We start from the raw sequence: 17,959 nt of genomic DNA, 5'->3' as shown, positions 1-17,959 counted from the left end.
GATTCCTTTGTTATGTTTCAAAAATTATATTTTTTTCCATGCAACAGTTTACTACGTGAGTCTCATTGATTCATTGTATTCCAAGATCAAGATTTTTGGTAAAGTTCTTTGCAAATAATTCCTGTGGAATGCTTTTGCCCCTCTCCTCCCCAGCACTTTGAACTTTAAAAGTTCCCAGCTCAGGCCTAAAGGTCAACAACATGCTTTAACATTTCAAGTGTGGTTGCTTAGCATCACCATGAATTTATCTATTATGCTGAAAGCAAGTTTCTCTCCATTCCCAACTATGACAAATCACGGAAACTATCACTTGAATTTTGATACTTTTTTCCACTTTAGTTTTCTGAATTTCCATTATTTAACCATGATTATTTGTAGTTTGAGCTATTGTTTGACAAGGAGAGAAGGAAACTCTTAAAAACATCAGAAATAAGGTGCACATAACCAGCCAATGCAGTGTGAATAGCATTTTGCAGTGCTGTACAGGACTGTTCTCTCCCTTATATAAGAAATAACTTCTCAGAAAGAAATTAAAAGGAAAATCCTAGGCTTTCCAGTTTCAATGAAAAATTCTAATGTGTCTCTTACCCAAATAGCATCTTAGTCTTGTTTCCCATCTGCAATAACTGATTTTCATTCATTCTGTTCAGTATTGCACTAATTAAAAAGCCATGTAAAAGAAAGAAGGCTGAGGGACAATATAACCACTGCTTACCACATATTTCAGTAACTCATTATGTGATGTTAGCTGATGTTGACACATTGTACCCAACAGCAGAGAGAAAAAGTTTTTGTTTTAGGCCATTGTTTAGTTTGCAAGCACTTTAGCTGTATGTTTGAAACAGAAAACAGCTTAAACATTTTATTCAACAGCAATTATGTAGGTCTTGAGACTCCTGAATAACCAAGATGTAACTTAGGGTGAGCTGAGTGTGCTGCCAGGAATTTCAAAGGAACACAAGGACATGAGAGTCTGAAACTATAAAGACATCTCCTTGCTCTATATACTGTGTGCCACAAGCACCCAGGACACTGAGAGACTTGATTGTCTATACCAGAGCTCCATCCTTGCTGAACAGAAGGTGGGAAATCTTGTGGGCAAACCATGTGTACTCTAAGCAGACAATCAAAATGGTGTAAAGGAGGTGTTGGTGCTTTTGTGTCAGTCCAGAGAATGTGGGTAGGAATGATGCTTCAAAAAACTCAATTGACCAGCTATGGTAAAAGGAAGCCATGAAAATGTGTCCTGTTCCTCACAGATTTTCAGATCCAGAACTGCCTCAGGTTGAAATGCAGCTAAAAATAGAGTTCTGCACTGGGCTCAACAACAGGCCTTTTCTATTTTTTTGGAGGGAGAGGATGAAAAACAAATCTTAAAATTACTAAAACATATAAGCTGACAAAGATACAGAAAGATCTATTAGAGAACTAATCAAGAATACAAAATATGAAACACGTGAAACAGCATCACTTGTGTTACAGCAGTCTTACAGCTGGGAGTTAAATCTGACTGTACTCATTGAAAGAAAAACCTTCAAGCTCATAAGAATGAAAGAATAAACAAATCATCATACTTAGAAAAAAATACAAGAATGGCAAAGAAAACAATCTTCAGAAGCATTGATCCTACTAACAAACTCAGGCATTAGGACTGAGAAAACACAGGTCATCTTTCAACAGAGATAAAATGTTCCATTTTAAGATCCATTAGTTTGAGATAAATCAACCCATCAATCCATGTATGCCATAATAAAACTTGTGTTGAAAAAGAAAAAAAAAAAAGCTTGACCTTAAAATTTATACTCCAGATCTCCAACCTTGGCTAAAGCACAGGGGCACAGGAACAGATGCATCATGAATTTCACATTTCTCAAACTCTGAAGGACCCAGTTATGGTTTTTGTCAGTATCTTTACAACTGGTGATGAGAAGGATTTACTGAAAAACAGCTTTATTGCTTAGGCTGGGAGTATGTAAGCTTATAGGAACTATCAGTGCTGGTCACAGGTTCTTTCTCACAAGTCAGTCATTATGACCACTCAGCACACCTTGCCCATGTGTCTCTCAATTCCATCTCACATAATCCCTCAGACTCTGCTCTCACCTCCTCTTCCTCTTGGAAGGAGGTGGGGAACTGTCAGTATTGGGAAGGCCCAGGATCATCAGATGGCTCCTCTGGGCTAGGGGGGGACCAGCTCTGCAAGGAAGGCGTGTGTGGCTACAGACAGCACAACACCATTGTGACAGACAGCCTGGCCCACAACATGGAGCTGTGTTAAAGACCTTAAACTCACATTTGCTGAGGGCGCTCTGTATATCACTCGTGGAGGAACAGTAAGAATGATGTGTCACAGTCCTTCATTGCAACCTTTTATCACCCTTCTCTGAGAATGGTATTTTCCTTTCAGAGGTGTTTCCTCTCAGTATTTTCCTTGTGAGGTGTCCATCAGCTCTGAGAGACCTCAGTATTCTCTCTACCAATAAACCTGTAGACTCTCTCTGTATACTCTTACTTGTATGTGGAGAAAAGCTCAGATATGGGCTGTTCTTTATGTCCTTTCTGTCTTCTGTTTCATGGCTGCCACTCATTAGCCAAGGCAGAATTAGCTCAGGAATGGTGCAGTCACCTGGGCTGCACACTTAGATGTCTCTGTCAGAGTCAGGTTAACACTGTCCTTCAATGTAATGACTAAAACTTGCTGTCTGCTAAGGCTCAGCTTTCATCAATATGGCAAGATATCCCTCAAACATAGTGCATGTGGGAAACAAAAGGGAAGGTAAAACATTACCTGTGGCTCCTGGTAGTCCTGGCCTGCCTTGGGATCCCTTTGGTGGCCTCACGCAGCCTGCACCTGTAAAAAAACAAGAATTAGTTGCACCTTACGTGCTCATAGGCTGCCTCTCATCATCTTTGTGTCTGCAGCTGGGACAACTTCATTAAAACAGGTGAATGAAATTAACAGGCAAAAGAAGTTTTATTCTTCATTAAAAAAAAAAAATTGGCCATGGGTAGCACTTTCAGGAGAGCACTCAGGCTGAGCTTCACCCCAAGAGCTGCTCTTCTGCCTATTTTACAGGGCCTATGGTGGCTGCTCCAGTTAGACCAGCACAGGAAGGGTAGTCCAACCTCAGGGATGACTGTCTTTTTCAGAATAAGAGAGACACTTTGTTTCCCTGTGGGCATTGTATAGCCCTGAAGCAATCAGGTTAGTTTTAAGTTTTTTCTTCTTAGATGTCAAATTGCACTGAAAATCTTCACTCGAAGTTCTTCTTTAAAAAAAGTTGCTAAAATTTTCTTGGGCACCTAATTTCTGGTACTGTGGTTATAGATTGCACAGTGATCATTGTTGTGTTACAACACACACTCAGGAACAATGAAATAAAGAATTTCTGAATTGCAGAGCTAAAAGTGCAATAATTTTAGAATGTGACTGATTAATTTACTTTATATACATGATTATTTGCAACCTGAAGTTAAAATAGTTTACAATCAAGAGCATCCAAAGCAGTCATTAGAAAGAAAGTATCAACTCATAAGTGCAGCATAAAACTAAATATTAAAAGATATTCAAGCCATCTGCATGTACAGTACCTGACCATATTGGTTCGGTTGCATCTCCTCTAGGAAAGTCTTCAGTGACCTGTCCACAGTCTATGAGCAAAAATGGGCAAAGGCACTTATTATTAAAAGAGAAAAACTGCAAAAAGAGAAAAATGCTCTCAATTCTAACCAAAATGTCTACTACAACAGCAGATAATGTATTCTCGTATCTAATATGCACACATACAACACAAATTATTTGCTTTAATATACTGGAACTCTCTATCCACATATTGGTTAGATCTGGGCCTAAAACCTAACCCTATCTGAGTCAGGAGGCTGTGTGTCCCACACACTGTGTAGGGTTGACATATGCCTGCTTTAGCTTGCATATTCTTCCAGGCTTCTTGAAGTCAAGCAATAAAACCCTGAGCCTGAGCTTTGCTGAATGTAGCCCTGGCACTCTTATGCTTGGAAGGGACTCGGAAAGCTGCAGAGATACTATGAAGAGCCCTGAAGAATGGATACATGATTTTCTCTGATCAATTAAAAGATTATGTTGGACAGAAAAGATCAGAGAAAACCACCTGTGAGTATTCCAGTGGCAGGACATTGCTCCATTGTCTCTAACTGCTTGAAACCTGAAAGTTGTTGCTTGCTGGCACTAACACATTCATTCACCCTATTTCAATACCTGACATGAAACTACTGGGACTTCTGAAGTATCTCCTTCTTTAAGATTTCTGGACAATACGAGCAATCCCTTTTCCCCCCCATAACCCCCACCAAGATCTACTTTTTCAACAGTGTGCTGTACAAATGCTGCATGGAATTCAGCGAGGACATCCTATGGCTCTGATCTAAGACAGGGAGATGTCTCTTACCTAGTTGGCCAGGCTCTCCTGGTAGACCAGGCAGACCTGGAGGTCCTGGGTTTCCATCTTGTCCTTGGTCACCTGGAGGACCCCGGAACCCTTTTGGACCAGGAAATCCTTCACCTGGCAGGCCTGCTTCTCCTGGAAAGCCCTTTGGGCCTAATTCACCTGGATAACCAGGATCACCAGGGAAACCTCTGATGCCATCACCCTGCGGGAAGAGAATGGAGGCGGTCACTCCTGACTTTGCTGAGAAACAAACACAACTCAAACAGTTGAACTAATCTCATGAATAGCATCTTCTAGGCAGTAATTTCTCAAGTGTTGCATCCCAGCTCTCTAAATCAACATTGAAAATAAAGTATTTTGAAACAATCTGACTTTAATGTAGACCTCACAGCTGAAAAGGCATGAGAGAAGCACTCCTTGAAGGAATATTTCCCTAAAAACGCTGGCCCATGAACACCACTTGGGCAAAATGAATCAGTGCTGTGGAGAGGCTCATGGTTCTTTCTGAAAAGCTGTAAGTGGGTTTAGGGAGACCACAAGCATTGTTAGAAATGTTCTGTTCTGGCATTTACTTCTGAGAAAAACTGACATAAAAATGCACCCAAAAAGGCGGACTTTGTCTCTTCCTCTAGTGACATTTCTACACTATTGAATCAATATCTTATGAACATCATTAGAGAAAACCATTCCATCCTCAGAAGTAATATAAAGTACCATCTTTACTGGTAGTAAAAGGCACTATGGTCCAGAGTGCACAATACAGCTCTTGCCCCTCTTAAAATACGATGTAAGAGCATCCCAGTGGTTAAAAACAGCATTTATGATGGGCAAGATGAATTCCTCTTATGAGGTATTTAACTTTTGCCTACAGAAGGAGCTTAAAAAATGAACAAAGACTAAATATCTAACTTCTAGATGGCTACAGTTGCTATAAAGCATATATATGATGACACAATGTACATTTTAAAACCATACAATTGCAGCAAATTTTGCTTTTCTTTGACTCGATTGAACCAAAGCTGTTGAAGTTCAGTCACAGAGAATCTCTCTTAGACAATGCTAGAAGGAGTCACTAATAAATCACTAATTACCACAAATTAACCAGTAATAACAAGATGGCCTAAATGAGTTATACAGTACTACCCGGTTGTTTAAATGCAATGGAAATTAAAGTGCAAGATTGTTCTAAAAACTCTTGAGAGAAAACTTGATTTTTAAAATATTGATAACTAGCAAAGCCAGTCTAGTTGTGTATCATTATCTGTGAGAGAAGGATAGCCTGGTGATCGTAATCCCTCAGAATTAAATGCATTAGTAACTGGGTGTGGTGGAAAAGATTTAGCTGTATTTGCTGCTTACCGGAAGGCCAGGCTGTCCTGGTAAACCATCTAATCCATCTCTGCCAGGGAAACCATCTCCACCTCTGATACCAGGTAGCCCGGGATCTCCTCGGATTCCTTTGGTGCCTAAAGAAGGCCTTGCATTGTTAGACCAATCTCTAATTAAAGGTATAAATAATAGGAAAATACACATGATATAAATTTTTACTCTACCTTTTGTAGTTATATGTAAAGAATCTCCCTTTTCTCCTTTCCGTCCAGGAAATCCAGCTGGACCCGAAAATCCCTGGTGTTACATGCATTAAGAAAAATGAAACAAACCAGAACTGTTTAAGAAATAATTATCAAGATCTGCATTTCCAGTGTCCTGCTTAAAAAAAAAATTCTCCTTAAATTTTACTTCTTTCCCATTACTTTCTGTGAATGATTTCCTCTTCAGTAATCCCATTCTTGTACAGAATCTTTATTAATATATTCTAACTAGGACAGGATTCTCTATGGCATGGTAGGGGAGCTTCTGCATGAGGATTCACTGGGACACCTGTGTGTTTCCATGAGCTAGAGTCTTGCAGGTGACTGCATCTGCAGAATTGTACTGGAGAAAATGTGGTAAATCACTCAGTGTTAGCCACCAAAGCAAATGCTGTAAGCAACTCTTTGACACTTTGGAAACAACACTGGGTTGTATGACATACAACTCCTCCTGCGCACCACTACCAATGAGGACAGCCTCACAACTGGCAGTGGACTGTAGTTCAAACACTGTTTTGGAGCTGAAAAGTAGCACCATCTTTATTTACCAGAGACAGGAACTTGGGCACAGAGGGATTAAGTGACCTGCCCCAAATCACAGACCTGTGGGAAGGTTTTGGAAGGGCTGGAGGTCCCTGGTCCAAGCTAGGACTTGAAGATAGAGCAGGTTGCTCAGGACCTTGCCTAGCCATGCATTGAAAATCTGCAATGGAGACTTTCTCTCTTGCAAAGGCAAACTGTGGTGAAGCTAAAGACCAGTCTCTGACATTCCTGAGTCCTTGGCATAATCCAGAAACCTCCTCCTGAACAGCCCATCTGAAGGTTATATTGCCAGCTGCAGGCCAAGTGCCTCGCAACCACAGGACCAAACCCATGGTAGGTGCCAAGACCCAGAGGTTATAGACTCATTTACCATTGACTATTCTATGCCAGTTAGCTTTAGTTCTGCATAATTACACTCATGCTCATTAAAATATAAGCTGTGCACATTAGGTTGTCCTTAGCCACCTCTTACTGAATTCCAGGGCCAACACTGAATGAAAGAGAGGTACCTGATATATTTATTTTTTGTTTAAAATATTCCTGTGCCATACATTATTTAAAAGTGTGTCTTTTGCACCTCTGCCTTTTAGTGACATTCTGGGTGAAAAGCATGTGTGGAACCTGCATCTCAGCTGCAGGTCATCTCAACCATACAGGTTTTCACTTCTGTTAGTCTAAAGGGGGAGATCAGAATTGAGTATAAGCATCCTGCTTTACCTGGGCCATCTTTGAAAACTGAATTTTAATGGTCAGTGAAGCCACATCTGTACTCCATGGTAAAGATGTTCCTTCTGGACATTGAATCTTTTTCAGGCCGAAAGAAATCTCAGGAACTTAAAATAACACTGAATCATTTCACTGACTACATACCTGCAGAAACCTTCAGCAGTAACACTACATTAATAGTATGATCATTACATAGCTATTTTTTTGTTTTCAAGGTTTTGATATTCAGTATAATGCAATTTAGCACACAGGTGTTATTAAAATGTTTTATGGCTGCTTCTGATTTTTCACACTCAGTACTACAGATGCTTGAAAGGGTTCTTCTTTGTTCAAACAGAAAGTGGACTTTGGATTATGTGGAAATGTTTTGCTTTTCCCAAAGCATTCTATTTTCACTTCCCAAAGCATCCTATTTTCACTTCTGTACCAGCAATTTTTGGCTTTTGGTATTTTGTAGATAGCAACCTGAGAACTATTGAAGGGGCAAAGAAAGAAATAAATTGTATTTTTCATTGTTTTAACATGGAGAATAGTTTGGGCTCTTTTTTTTGTCTTCTTTTCTTCTAGTGGGCATATAAAACTAAGCAATAAATAAACAACTATCTCACTTTTGCTCCAGGGTAGCCAGGAAGACCATGTGGTCCTTGATCACCAGGTTCTCCTTTCCTCCCCGGCTGGCCAGGGGTTCCTGGAAAGCCAGGAGGGCCAGGGGGGCCAGTAGAGCCCCTTCTGAGTTCCTCACCCAAAAGGCATGCAGTGCAATCCCCTTCTTCGCCTAAGGAAAGGATTGGAGAGAGAAGAAAGAATGCTCTGTCACAACAAATAGATGTGCAGCTGTAACCATTTTATATATAGACTTGAGAATACTCGAGTAGTTTCTCAAATACTTGAGAAAAGTACTTTTTTTTTTCCTTATTCCTTACAAGAAGCCAACACATTGTTTCTTTGTTGTGTTAGCCCCAAATCAAATTCATCAGTCCCCATGCATGTCAAAGTTCAATAAACTCAGACTGAATACAGTCTGAGCTTTACATAATGCATAACAGCAGATCATCTATTGTGTTATTAGTTATAACCTACCTTTAGGTCCTTTTCGTCCCCTTGGCCCAGGGAAACCTTGTGTACCAAATCTGCCTGGCGTTCCCTCCTGTCCTTTTAATCCATAGAGAGGACCTAGAAATTTAATCAAATAAAAATATGAATTAATCTATTGTAGATTTACTGTTCTCTTTCCTTCCTATTTCTTTGAGCTGCACTGCACCTGCCCCTTTCTTTTTCCCCTAATGTCACTTACTGTCTAACCCAGCCTGTTGTGATGTACCCCACTCTCTCTTCCTCTCTTAATCTTCTCACAGCTTCTCACACTCATTCTTCCTAACTTCCATCTGCTGTGGCAGATGATCCTTACCATTCTTTACTCTCTCTCACGCTGAATTCCTTTGCTTCTCTCACTCAGCCCAGCCTACTTTGCATTAGCACAAACAGCCATCTCTGGATCATCTCCTGTACATCCTTTTCTCCAGTCCTGCTCTTGCACTGCAGTGCAGTGCTTTTCACAGAAGCACAGTACAATCTCAGTCAGAGGTGGCCTCTGGAGGCCACCTGGTCCAACCCTCTGCTCAAAGCAGGGTCAACCTTCAGGTTACAGCAAGTTGTTCAGGACCTTGTCCAGCTGCGTACTGAATATATCCAATGATGAAGTGTACAGAATCACAGAACCAATTAGGTTGGAAAAGACCTCTGATATCACTGAGTTCAACTTCTGAACAGACACCACCATGTCAACTAGACTGTGGCACTAAGTGCCACGTCCGGTCCTTTCTTAAACACCTCCAGGGATGGTGACTCCACCACCCTGGGCAGCCCATTCCAATGTTTATCAGCCCTTTCTGTGAAGAAATTCCTCCTAACGTCCAGGCTTCCCTGAGCAACCTGTTCCAGTGTCTGAGCACCATTATGGTGAAAAAGGTTTTCCTAGTATCTATCCAGAACTTCCTTTGTTGCAGCTCGTGACCATTTCTTCTTGCCCTGTTGCTGGTTCCTCAGTGAAGCATTTTCCCAACGACCTCCCAAGAGGTAGGGGAAGAGAGCAGTAAGATTCCCCCTAGTTTTCTCTACTCCAGGATAAGGAAGATACCCAACTCTTTCAGACCCTCCTTGATATTCATATCCCTCCCCCAGCCCAAAACAGACCTTCTTTCAAGTGCTGTCAGGAATGTCTAAAACCCATGCAAACCTTTCCTTCACTGATGAGCATACAAGACTTTATTGTGTGTCCTCCTCTATAGGGTCTGGATGAGCTGGAGTTCATTTCCCCACAGTAGCCCTCACAGTGCTGTGCTTTGCAGTGGTAGATAGAAGGGTGTTGATAACACACTGGTGTTTTGGCTACTGCAGAGCACAGCATCAGCTCTGTAACATTCCTTCCTCAACTGAGGGCAAGATCCTGGGTGGGGACACAAGTAGGCCAGCTGACCCAAACTGGCCAATGGGATATTCCATACCATATGACATCAGCTCAGATATAAAAACTAAGGTGCGGAGCAGGAGGGGGGCATTCATTGTCTCCAATGGCTGCCTGCTGAGGAACCGTCACACGTACCGAAGCCCTGCTTCTCGGAGGTGGACAATCATTGCTGCTCATGGGAAGTAGAGAATAAATCCTGCTCTTCTTCGTTTTTGTGCAGACAAGCTTCTGCCTTGTTTTTGCTGTAATAAACTGCCTTATCCCAACCCACGAGTTGTTTTCCACCTTACTCTCTCCCCTGTCCAGCCGAGAAGGGGAGTGATGGAGTGGTTGGGTGGGCACCTGGCGTCCAGCCAAGGTCAACCCACCACACCTCCACATTGCTCATTTAGCTTCATTCTGTCAATCTACAATCTCACTTTGCCTTGACAACAGCTATCTTTAAAATAAGCAAAGATGGTCCTGTGAGTTCTCAGCATCTCTCTTCATGCACTTACCAGGGGCTCCAGCGGGACCGGGTGGACCACGGAGTCCTGGTGAGCCATCCTTACCCGGAAGCCCAGGTGGGCCCGCATAATAAGCAGGAGATCCTCTTTCACCTTTTTCACCTTTTGGTCCCATTTCTCCAGGTAAGCCTGGCTTATCTCCATCCGCTGAAAAAGAATCAGGGAAGAAGTTCAGAAAAATTTCTTAACAATGCTGCTCAAAAAGTTGTAATGTAATAGAAGAGAAAGTTCATACAACTGCATCTAATGTGCAAGAAAAAATGCAGCTATTTAGCGTGGAACAAAAAAGGTAACTGCACTTTTCACTTGAGCAAATTAATAGTAGTTACTGAAGCAAGGCTCAGTCGTCATCTCTATTTCAGTTGTTTTGCTAGAGCGCCACTGGGCTGAAGGAATAACTCTTTCATTTTTTGCCTCCACAGTTATTATCTACCACTCTGCACTGCATATTCCATGGTCTGCATATATATTTCCCATATCCTGACTCTGTATCAGTTAAAACTCATTATAATGTTAAGGTGTTGGAACATGTGTTCCTGGTATATTACCATCAGAGAATCCAGGGAGACCAGGCAACCCACGATCTCCCTCCTCTCCTCGGTCTCCTGGTGTTCCAGAAACACCTGGGAAGCCTGGATCACCTCTTGCACCTGAAAGACATCCCCGGTTCCACAAAACATGTTAGTGTGATGCTGCTGTTCATTAAAAAACAAACATTAGGAACTTTAAGGGCTTCAGAGTATTAGAATTTACAAGAGTTTCTAAAAAGTAGCTTTAGAAATGGAATGACGGGAGTGGTGTGGAGCTACCAAGACCAAGAAGAAGGACAGAATCTCTCAGCATTTACTAATATGCAGCTAGAGCTACATTGGTCCAGGGAAGCACAGAAGACCACCTCTCTGAGAAGAGCCCCTCCTTTTCCTACAAGAAGTTGCCATTGTAACAGATGTGCAATATGTGAGCTTTCCTTTGCTTCCTAATACCAAAAGCATCTGCCTGGGCCCAGCTATTGCTTGCAGAAAGTATCATGCTCTTGTTAAAGGTCAGTGATACTTGAGGACATATGGTGTGTCCAGCCCCCTCCCTGCTTCTTCCTCTCTCTACACAGTCTCTCCTGCTCCTAAAAGCCTGCAGGGTATTCAGGGTGATTTGACCACTGTTTTGGGCCTCTTGCCCCCTTTCTCTGGGAGGTAGGGAAACATTCATTGCTAGTCTCTCCGGCTTTCAGCAAGACTAGTAAACTCAATGGCATGAGGACAAAGGCCGGGTCAATGGCATGTGATCACTCTTGCTGTTTTTGGCACCTTCCTTTGCATAGTTTTAGCCTTGGCAAACTGCTATCACCTTCTACGTGTTTCTAGTCTGGCAACCCCAGCTCTGCAGAACAGCTGATGTTGGGTGCAACAAGTTTCGTGAAAGATGACAAAGGAAATTTGTCAATTTAAAAAAGTAAAAAAATCCTTTTCTATTCCTCAAGGTTTTTTTAATGTGTGGGTTTTTTCTTTCTTTCTAAATACTAGATGATAAGAATGGTCTCTGCTGTGCTGTCATTACTGCACTTTTTCCAGAGTCTCTGAAACAGGATGCAGAAGACAGACTCTCCCATTCTTCCTTTCACTGGACAACAAAGTCACATGCTTTTTTGCTTGTTTCTTCTCTGTGGATACAGAAATGCATGGATGCCTTTTGTATAGCAATCCAGTTTCAGCAGAATAGACAAAGAAGTCACCTGCTTGCAAAAAGGTGATTAAGGCACTCTCTCAGAAGACAATTATCACTTCTGGAACACTTCAGCAAAACACAGGGTGTTTTATGAGTTGAATTGTCAGAATGTCATTCTTTTGATCTATGCAGAAAGTACTAAAACACAGCTAAGATAAACAATCTAAGCAAAGAAGACAAACCTTTCCTTGGGATGCGGGAAGGAAAATAGGAATCTGGTCCTGGAGGACCCATCTCGCCAGGCTCCCCCTATTAACAGAAGTTGAAGTATCACACCTAAGCACATATTCTAGAGAATTTCTTTTAAAATGGAAAGGTATGCACATGAAACATAAAGAAACAAGCTTTCAAAGGCAGTAATGTGACATTTAAGAAACCTTAGAGATTTCAAATAACCATCCTACTATGACAACAAAGAAAATTGCTGCTACATTAGAGAATAGAAAAGAAAGCAAAATGACATCTGGTTTATTGCTTCAGGCAAATGAAAATAAACTGGTACCTTGCTTCCCCTAGGACCAAAGCCACCAGGTGGACCATCAAATCCTGGAAAACCCTGTAATACACATAAAAATGGTTGGCTTTTCTTTTATCAGAGAGATACTAAAACTTTTGATTGTAGCAGCTGGCTTCCTCTGATGTCAGTGTGAAAATTAGGCAGCAGAGCTCAGCAGATTGTCTCCCTGGGTATCGTAATTTGGGTAACACTATTAAGACTCCTTGAGTTTTGATGTTCCACCTCTTGGACCAATCCTAACTCTTGCCAAAGGCCAGAGGTACCTGCTGTGCCGCAGGGTCTGTTGCCCCTGGCAGCAGTGCAGGTGGAAGGAGCACCTACACTCACACTGTTCCATGGATGCTGCAGGATGGAGGAGAAAGGGAACACTCAGTGCTGGCTGACCCGGACACACATGTGCCAGGTAGCCAGAACACACCAGCCTGCTGCAAGAAGACTAAACAAGTTGGAATCATTACAAGTGGACATATTTTCACTGGAATGTAAACAGTGAGCAGTGAAATAGCATTGAAGTGCACAGGTCCTTTTTGCACTTTTCAGTGTGACTGGGGGTTGTTTGGCTAAAGAAGGGTTCCCTGACTGAATGAGAACCCAGGACCAAGCTTGAAGATACCTTCACCGATCTCTCCCACTATGGGCATGCCATATCCTAGAGAAAATTTTCCATCCCCACCCCAGTAAATGTTATAATATTTAAGTCCTGCCCACTCCATTCTTTTAAAAGATTTGAATTCCAAATCACATTGATTAAAACACTTATGGTAAAATATGGTATATCTTATCACATGAGAATGTATTTCAGCTGATGGGGGTGAATAGGGAAGAGTGCGGATTTCAGAGATGCTGATATAGATGAGATGATCTCTTCTGTGTGCTTTATTCAGCTCTTTGACAACTTTTGCTCTCTTATGAACAGAAAATGTTCATAAGTACTCTGGAAAGAGACTGACGTTAATAGAAAAGAGTGGCCAGATCAACAACTGATATCAATTAACACGGTTTTGCTGAAGTCAGTAGTTTTGTATAATTCACATTTATAAATAGATTATTAGTCAGCTTTTTTAAAATTCAGCATCTCCCAAGTTTCACAGTGCATGCAGCTCTTACATAGAACTTGAATGTTAATAATGAGCTCTGTAAATCACTTTCAAGGTTTCAAAGCGCTGCAAGTATCACAGCTCTCAGCAAGATGCCACGAACTGTCCCACACATTTCAGAGAGCTTTCCAACGGCAACTGTACATCACATCATTTCAAAAGCAGTCTCTTGAATATCAGGTGTAAAATCTCTTTACACTAGGTGGAGCTAGTGGTCTAAAAGTGAAGCCTGCAGCTTGTTAATTAACTGCGACTTCATCTGTGTGCTGGCAGGACTGAAACATCCTTCTTTCTTTCTTAAAAATCAAATCACTCAAAAATCAGCAACAAGGAGGTTGCTGTGAATAGCACCTAGAGTAGGGTGTCCTCTCTCACATACACATTATACAGTGATACTCCATCTAAACAAATGTACTTTTTTCTGAAATGGTTGCCAAGATTCATCCTCAATAAGGGGCAGCCACTGACCACATCTGACTGGAGCACTAACCTGTGTTAAGGTCAACCAGTGGGCTTTAATGGGTTTTGCATCAGCCTCTCCATGTATGTATTACTAATAGTAAATTCACTTCCACACCTCCAGGTTTTGCCATGGGACTGCACATGTTATGTTATTTTTCAGATTTCATGTACTTTCATGTCCCATGTGTTTCATGTTATTATTGTTATGCCTTGATGGCAGGACAAATCCTTAAACAACTAAAGATGTCAAAACATGGAAAAGTCATGCATCCCACAGCTATTTACCTCATGGAAGTAATTTCTAATGCTGACTAAAGAAGCCTTTTTCTGAGACCAAACAGAAAGTATGAGTTCCTCTCTGTCTCACAGAATGCTATTTCAAATATTTGGGTGCGTTTCCATGGGGACAGAGATTTAACTGGTATATTTATCAGTTTCCATCTCTTCTTCTTTTGTGATATCCAAGATAACTATCTCAACCACATCTGCAGAAAGCTATTCAAAAATTAAACTTCTGCTTATAGGAAGAAAGTTACAGAAATCATAGTCACAGTAATGGGAACAAAGAAAATGACATGTCTCCTTAGTGCTCCTAAAAGATTCTCATGGGTTAAGCAAAACCAGACTTTAATTATAGGGTGTGCTTTTTTCTTCTCACTGATGAGAAAAATAACTGACCCAAAATTACAATGATGGATGAATCCAGACAATATTTGTTAGGCTACAGATAGTGTAATTTCAGGCAGAATTTGTCCTCTACAGTTTACTTTTCAGACAGACTGTCTACATATGTGTTGGAAACAACAGTCGTATATGAAATACTTACTCTTTCTCCACTGAGTCCTGGAAAACCATTGATGCCAGGCAGTCCCTATGAAGGAAAAAAAAAAAATAGCAATATAAAGTGACATCCTAACATCCTCATGGCTAAGAACCATTATTACTTCTTAGATAAAATACATCTGACACCTTGAAACTCTAACACTAACAGTCACAGTTCAGGTATGTTTTCAATGGGATTTTTGTACAGTGCAAACAGAACAGGTCTGAAATCTAATCTGGTATTTGATTTCTTCTCTCTTAATCAATACATTGTAAACTGACCATGAAGATTTCAAAGATGACCAATTTTTGTAAAATGTATGCTAAATACTGTTCTCACTCTGTTTAAGCACTTCAGAAACACTATCCCAAAACAAGCATTTATAGATGCTACAAGGTAGGATTTAAATTAGATTTTGTTTCACGGGGTCACAAGTAAGTGGAGTCAAACTCATGCTTGCTAACCATGGCTGAAGACAGCTCAGATGGAAACAGTGAAATACACTCTGTGCTGAGGACAAGGACAGTAGCTGTGGCTAGTGAGCACAGTTTTAAGTAAGAGATGCACAGGCATTCCTGTGAGTCCTGTGGGGCCCTCCTCCCATTACCATTTCAAAATGGCCTTTTCACTTTCCTGTACCAGGCAGTTCTGAGCTGGTCAAACTTGGTGAGGTGAAGAGCTATAATTTCTATCACTTGTTAATCCATGTTTTGTTCAGAACGCAAACTGTCAGCTTGGATTTGCACATTCAGCTGGGTGAATTTTAATAAGTGACTCACCCTTTGTCCTGGGAAGCCTATTACTCCTTCTTCACCTTTTTCAGGAGCATAGAGAAGTACACCCTAGGAAACACTGCAAGTCAGTTCAACATATTTCTTTATTAAGTGCAAAAAATCGCAATGCTGTTTTATGGAACCTAAACAGGAAGAAAGCATCACTGTAACACACGGAGGATCTAATAATAGCTGCATGTGAAAGAACTGTTGTCCTTAAAATTAAATGTAACATGTTACAATAGCAGAAGTAGGCCATTAGGGAAAGGACAGTGTTTCCTGCCTATCATCTCCTTTATTTCTTCTGTAGCTGCAATTCTGAAGAAGAGCCAAAGTAATTATGCAGCAATACAACCAATTAAGCAACTTAGCCTATGCCTAAACTGTAGCTTCAGAGAACTATTGGGCAAACATAGGCATACTGCTATCCACTCAACTGTCCAAAAAACAAAATAAAAAAAAAAAAGGGGGGAAACACATATCACCTTTTGCTACATCAGCATATAATCTCCAGTTTTCCTAATGAGTAAAAAGAACCCTACATATGTAAAATACGACCAGCAGCTGAATTGTGGCTAGCAATTGCACACAGAGGGTATCAGGGCTCACATGAGGTTCTCCCATAACCTCATGGAGCTGCTGACCAGACCATCTGAGAAAATAAAGCTATGCAAAATGCTCACTGAGGCATCCCTTATTGGTAAAGACTGTATTTTAAACCGTTCCGGGAAGTCAAAAGGAACCACTCAATGGCAAAGCTATTTAGTCACTCTAGAGGTTCCCTGTGAGTTATAACTAAACCATGTTCAGTCAAGCCTGGTTGAGAGCTCCACACAATACTGCAACATAGGAGATTACTGCCCACTTACTCAACAGATCTAAAGACTCAAGGGACCAAAATTCTGTAGGTATTGGAGAGTAGACTAAAAACGATTAAAAAATATTCCATGTATTCTTAATTATTGAAATCTAGTGAAACTTTAAAATGTAGATCAGAAGAGTAAGTAAAAAGATTTATTAATATTTAAAACTAAATTGAAGATGTGTGAGGGAAATCTTATTTTGGTACACCAGTAAGAGAACAACTGATTGTGCTGTGGAGTTATTACACATCAAGTGGTTCAGTTTTTCTAAAGCATTAAAACTGGTGTCTCTGCTTTTAACATATCGATATTGCTCCATATCTGTATTGCATCACTTCAATGAAGAGTGCACCAGTATTAACTCCAATATTTTTATTTATCTTCATTCTTCTCCACTTGACTTACTGGAATTCCAGCTTCCCCTTTTGGTCCAGGGTCTCCTCTTTCACCCTAACAATAAAGAAAATAATATTCAGATACGTTGGGCATTCCTGTTTACATTTTAGTAACTTTTATACAACACAAAATGCCAAATATTTATTGAGAGAAAAACCACTACTTTTGTGCTGTTCTTTATTCATATACTAGCCATATGAAATACATGTTTTCATAACAAGTTTTTGAAGTTGCTTGTTAAAAAAATATTTGATAATTTTTCTGGAAAGGTGTCTAGGAGTGTGAATACCTGGCTGTTTCCAGGCATATTCGTGAGGTGTCGGGGTGGTGAGTGCCTAAGTACTGACGGTGAAAAAATGCATTCTCCCATTTTTACCTACTGATTATCTATGAATTATTTGATCAAGAGTTTCATTAGGATGAGACAAATCATAGCCTAAAGTCTATTCACTACACTGATTACATCTCCATTGAATATAACAGCTCTCCAGGTAAGTAGCTCATGTGCTACTTATCCCAACATGTATGTAGCTTAATGCAGACTGCAGAGTGTTAAAAGCATTTTTAGATCTCTCAGTATCATTCCAATTTACTCATCTTACTGAAGAAATTGCATGAGCCACATAAACTTTCTGACTTCAAATTCGGGATGAAAAATTACTGGTTTGGAGGTTGGTGTCTGATACAGAATATACACATATGGGGTATGAGTATCTCTTCTCCCAGTAAGAAGCAACAAATGAGAATAAACTCATCTTCCTGTTGAGGGTTTCTCCAATACATATGAACAAGCATTAATTCTGAGTATACAAACATCTGCACCACATAGGTAAGCTATAAAAACAAACACAGTAATGATTTCTCAGGAGGTATTTCTCCTTGTAAAATCAGATGTGAGTGATGGCCAGTAGTTGGATAAACAAAAAGAACAAGTTTGCCTAAGGCACCTCTAGACTTGAGAAGTACTTTCTGAATTACTTTAGCCACCATAGTTTCAATAAATACTTTATGATCCAAGTTGTGGAAAAGTAGCAGATTTCTCTTTTGA

The 17,959-nt window shown here is 40.6% G+C and overlaps 1 protein-coding gene across 1 annotated transcript in view; it reads right to left on the bottom strand.

Annotated features, from left to right (window-relative positions):
• The window catches only part of COL4A2 (collagen type IV alpha 2 chain), a 145,523-nt gene that overhangs the window by 26,452 nt on the left and 101,112 nt on the right, over window positions 1-17,959 (bottom strand). The window contains exons 14-27 of the mRNA XM_027645734.1: window positions 16,921-16,965; window positions 15,659-15,721; window positions 14,883-14,927; window positions 12,483-12,536; window positions 12,163-12,229; window positions 10,807-10,908; window positions 10,250-10,405; window positions 8,366-8,458; window positions 7,894-8,060; window positions 5,978-6,050; window positions 5,784-5,890; window positions 4,425-4,626; window positions 3,592-3,651; window positions 2,789-2,851 (exon numbers count right to left, since the gene is read on the bottom strand). Of these exons, the coding sequence (XP_027501535.1) occupies window positions 2,789-2,851; window positions 3,592-3,651; window positions 4,425-4,626; window positions 5,784-5,890; window positions 5,978-6,050; window positions 7,894-8,060; window positions 8,366-8,458; window positions 10,250-10,405; window positions 10,807-10,908; window positions 12,163-12,229; window positions 12,483-12,536; window positions 14,883-14,927; window positions 15,659-15,721; window positions 16,921-16,965 (1,297 nt within the window). The remainder of the gene's footprint in view (window positions 1-2,788; window positions 2,852-3,591; window positions 3,652-4,424; window positions 4,627-5,783; window positions 5,891-5,977; window positions 6,051-7,893; window positions 8,061-8,365; window positions 8,459-10,249; window positions 10,406-10,806; window positions 10,909-12,162; window positions 12,230-12,482; window positions 12,537-14,882; window positions 14,928-15,658; window positions 15,722-16,920; window positions 16,966-17,959) is intronic.

Source organism: Corapipo altera, unplaced genomic scaffold (genome assembly GCF_003945725.1).
Source record: "Corapipo altera isolate COAL_440 unplaced genomic scaffold, ASM394572v1 0, whole genome shotgun sequence".
Classification (NCBI taxonomy): Eukaryota; Metazoa; Chordata; class Aves; order Passeriformes; family Pipridae; genus Corapipo; species Corapipo altera.
The sequence above is the reverse complement of the archived record's forward strand: the minus strand, read 5'-3'. Positions and strand labels throughout refer to the sequence as shown.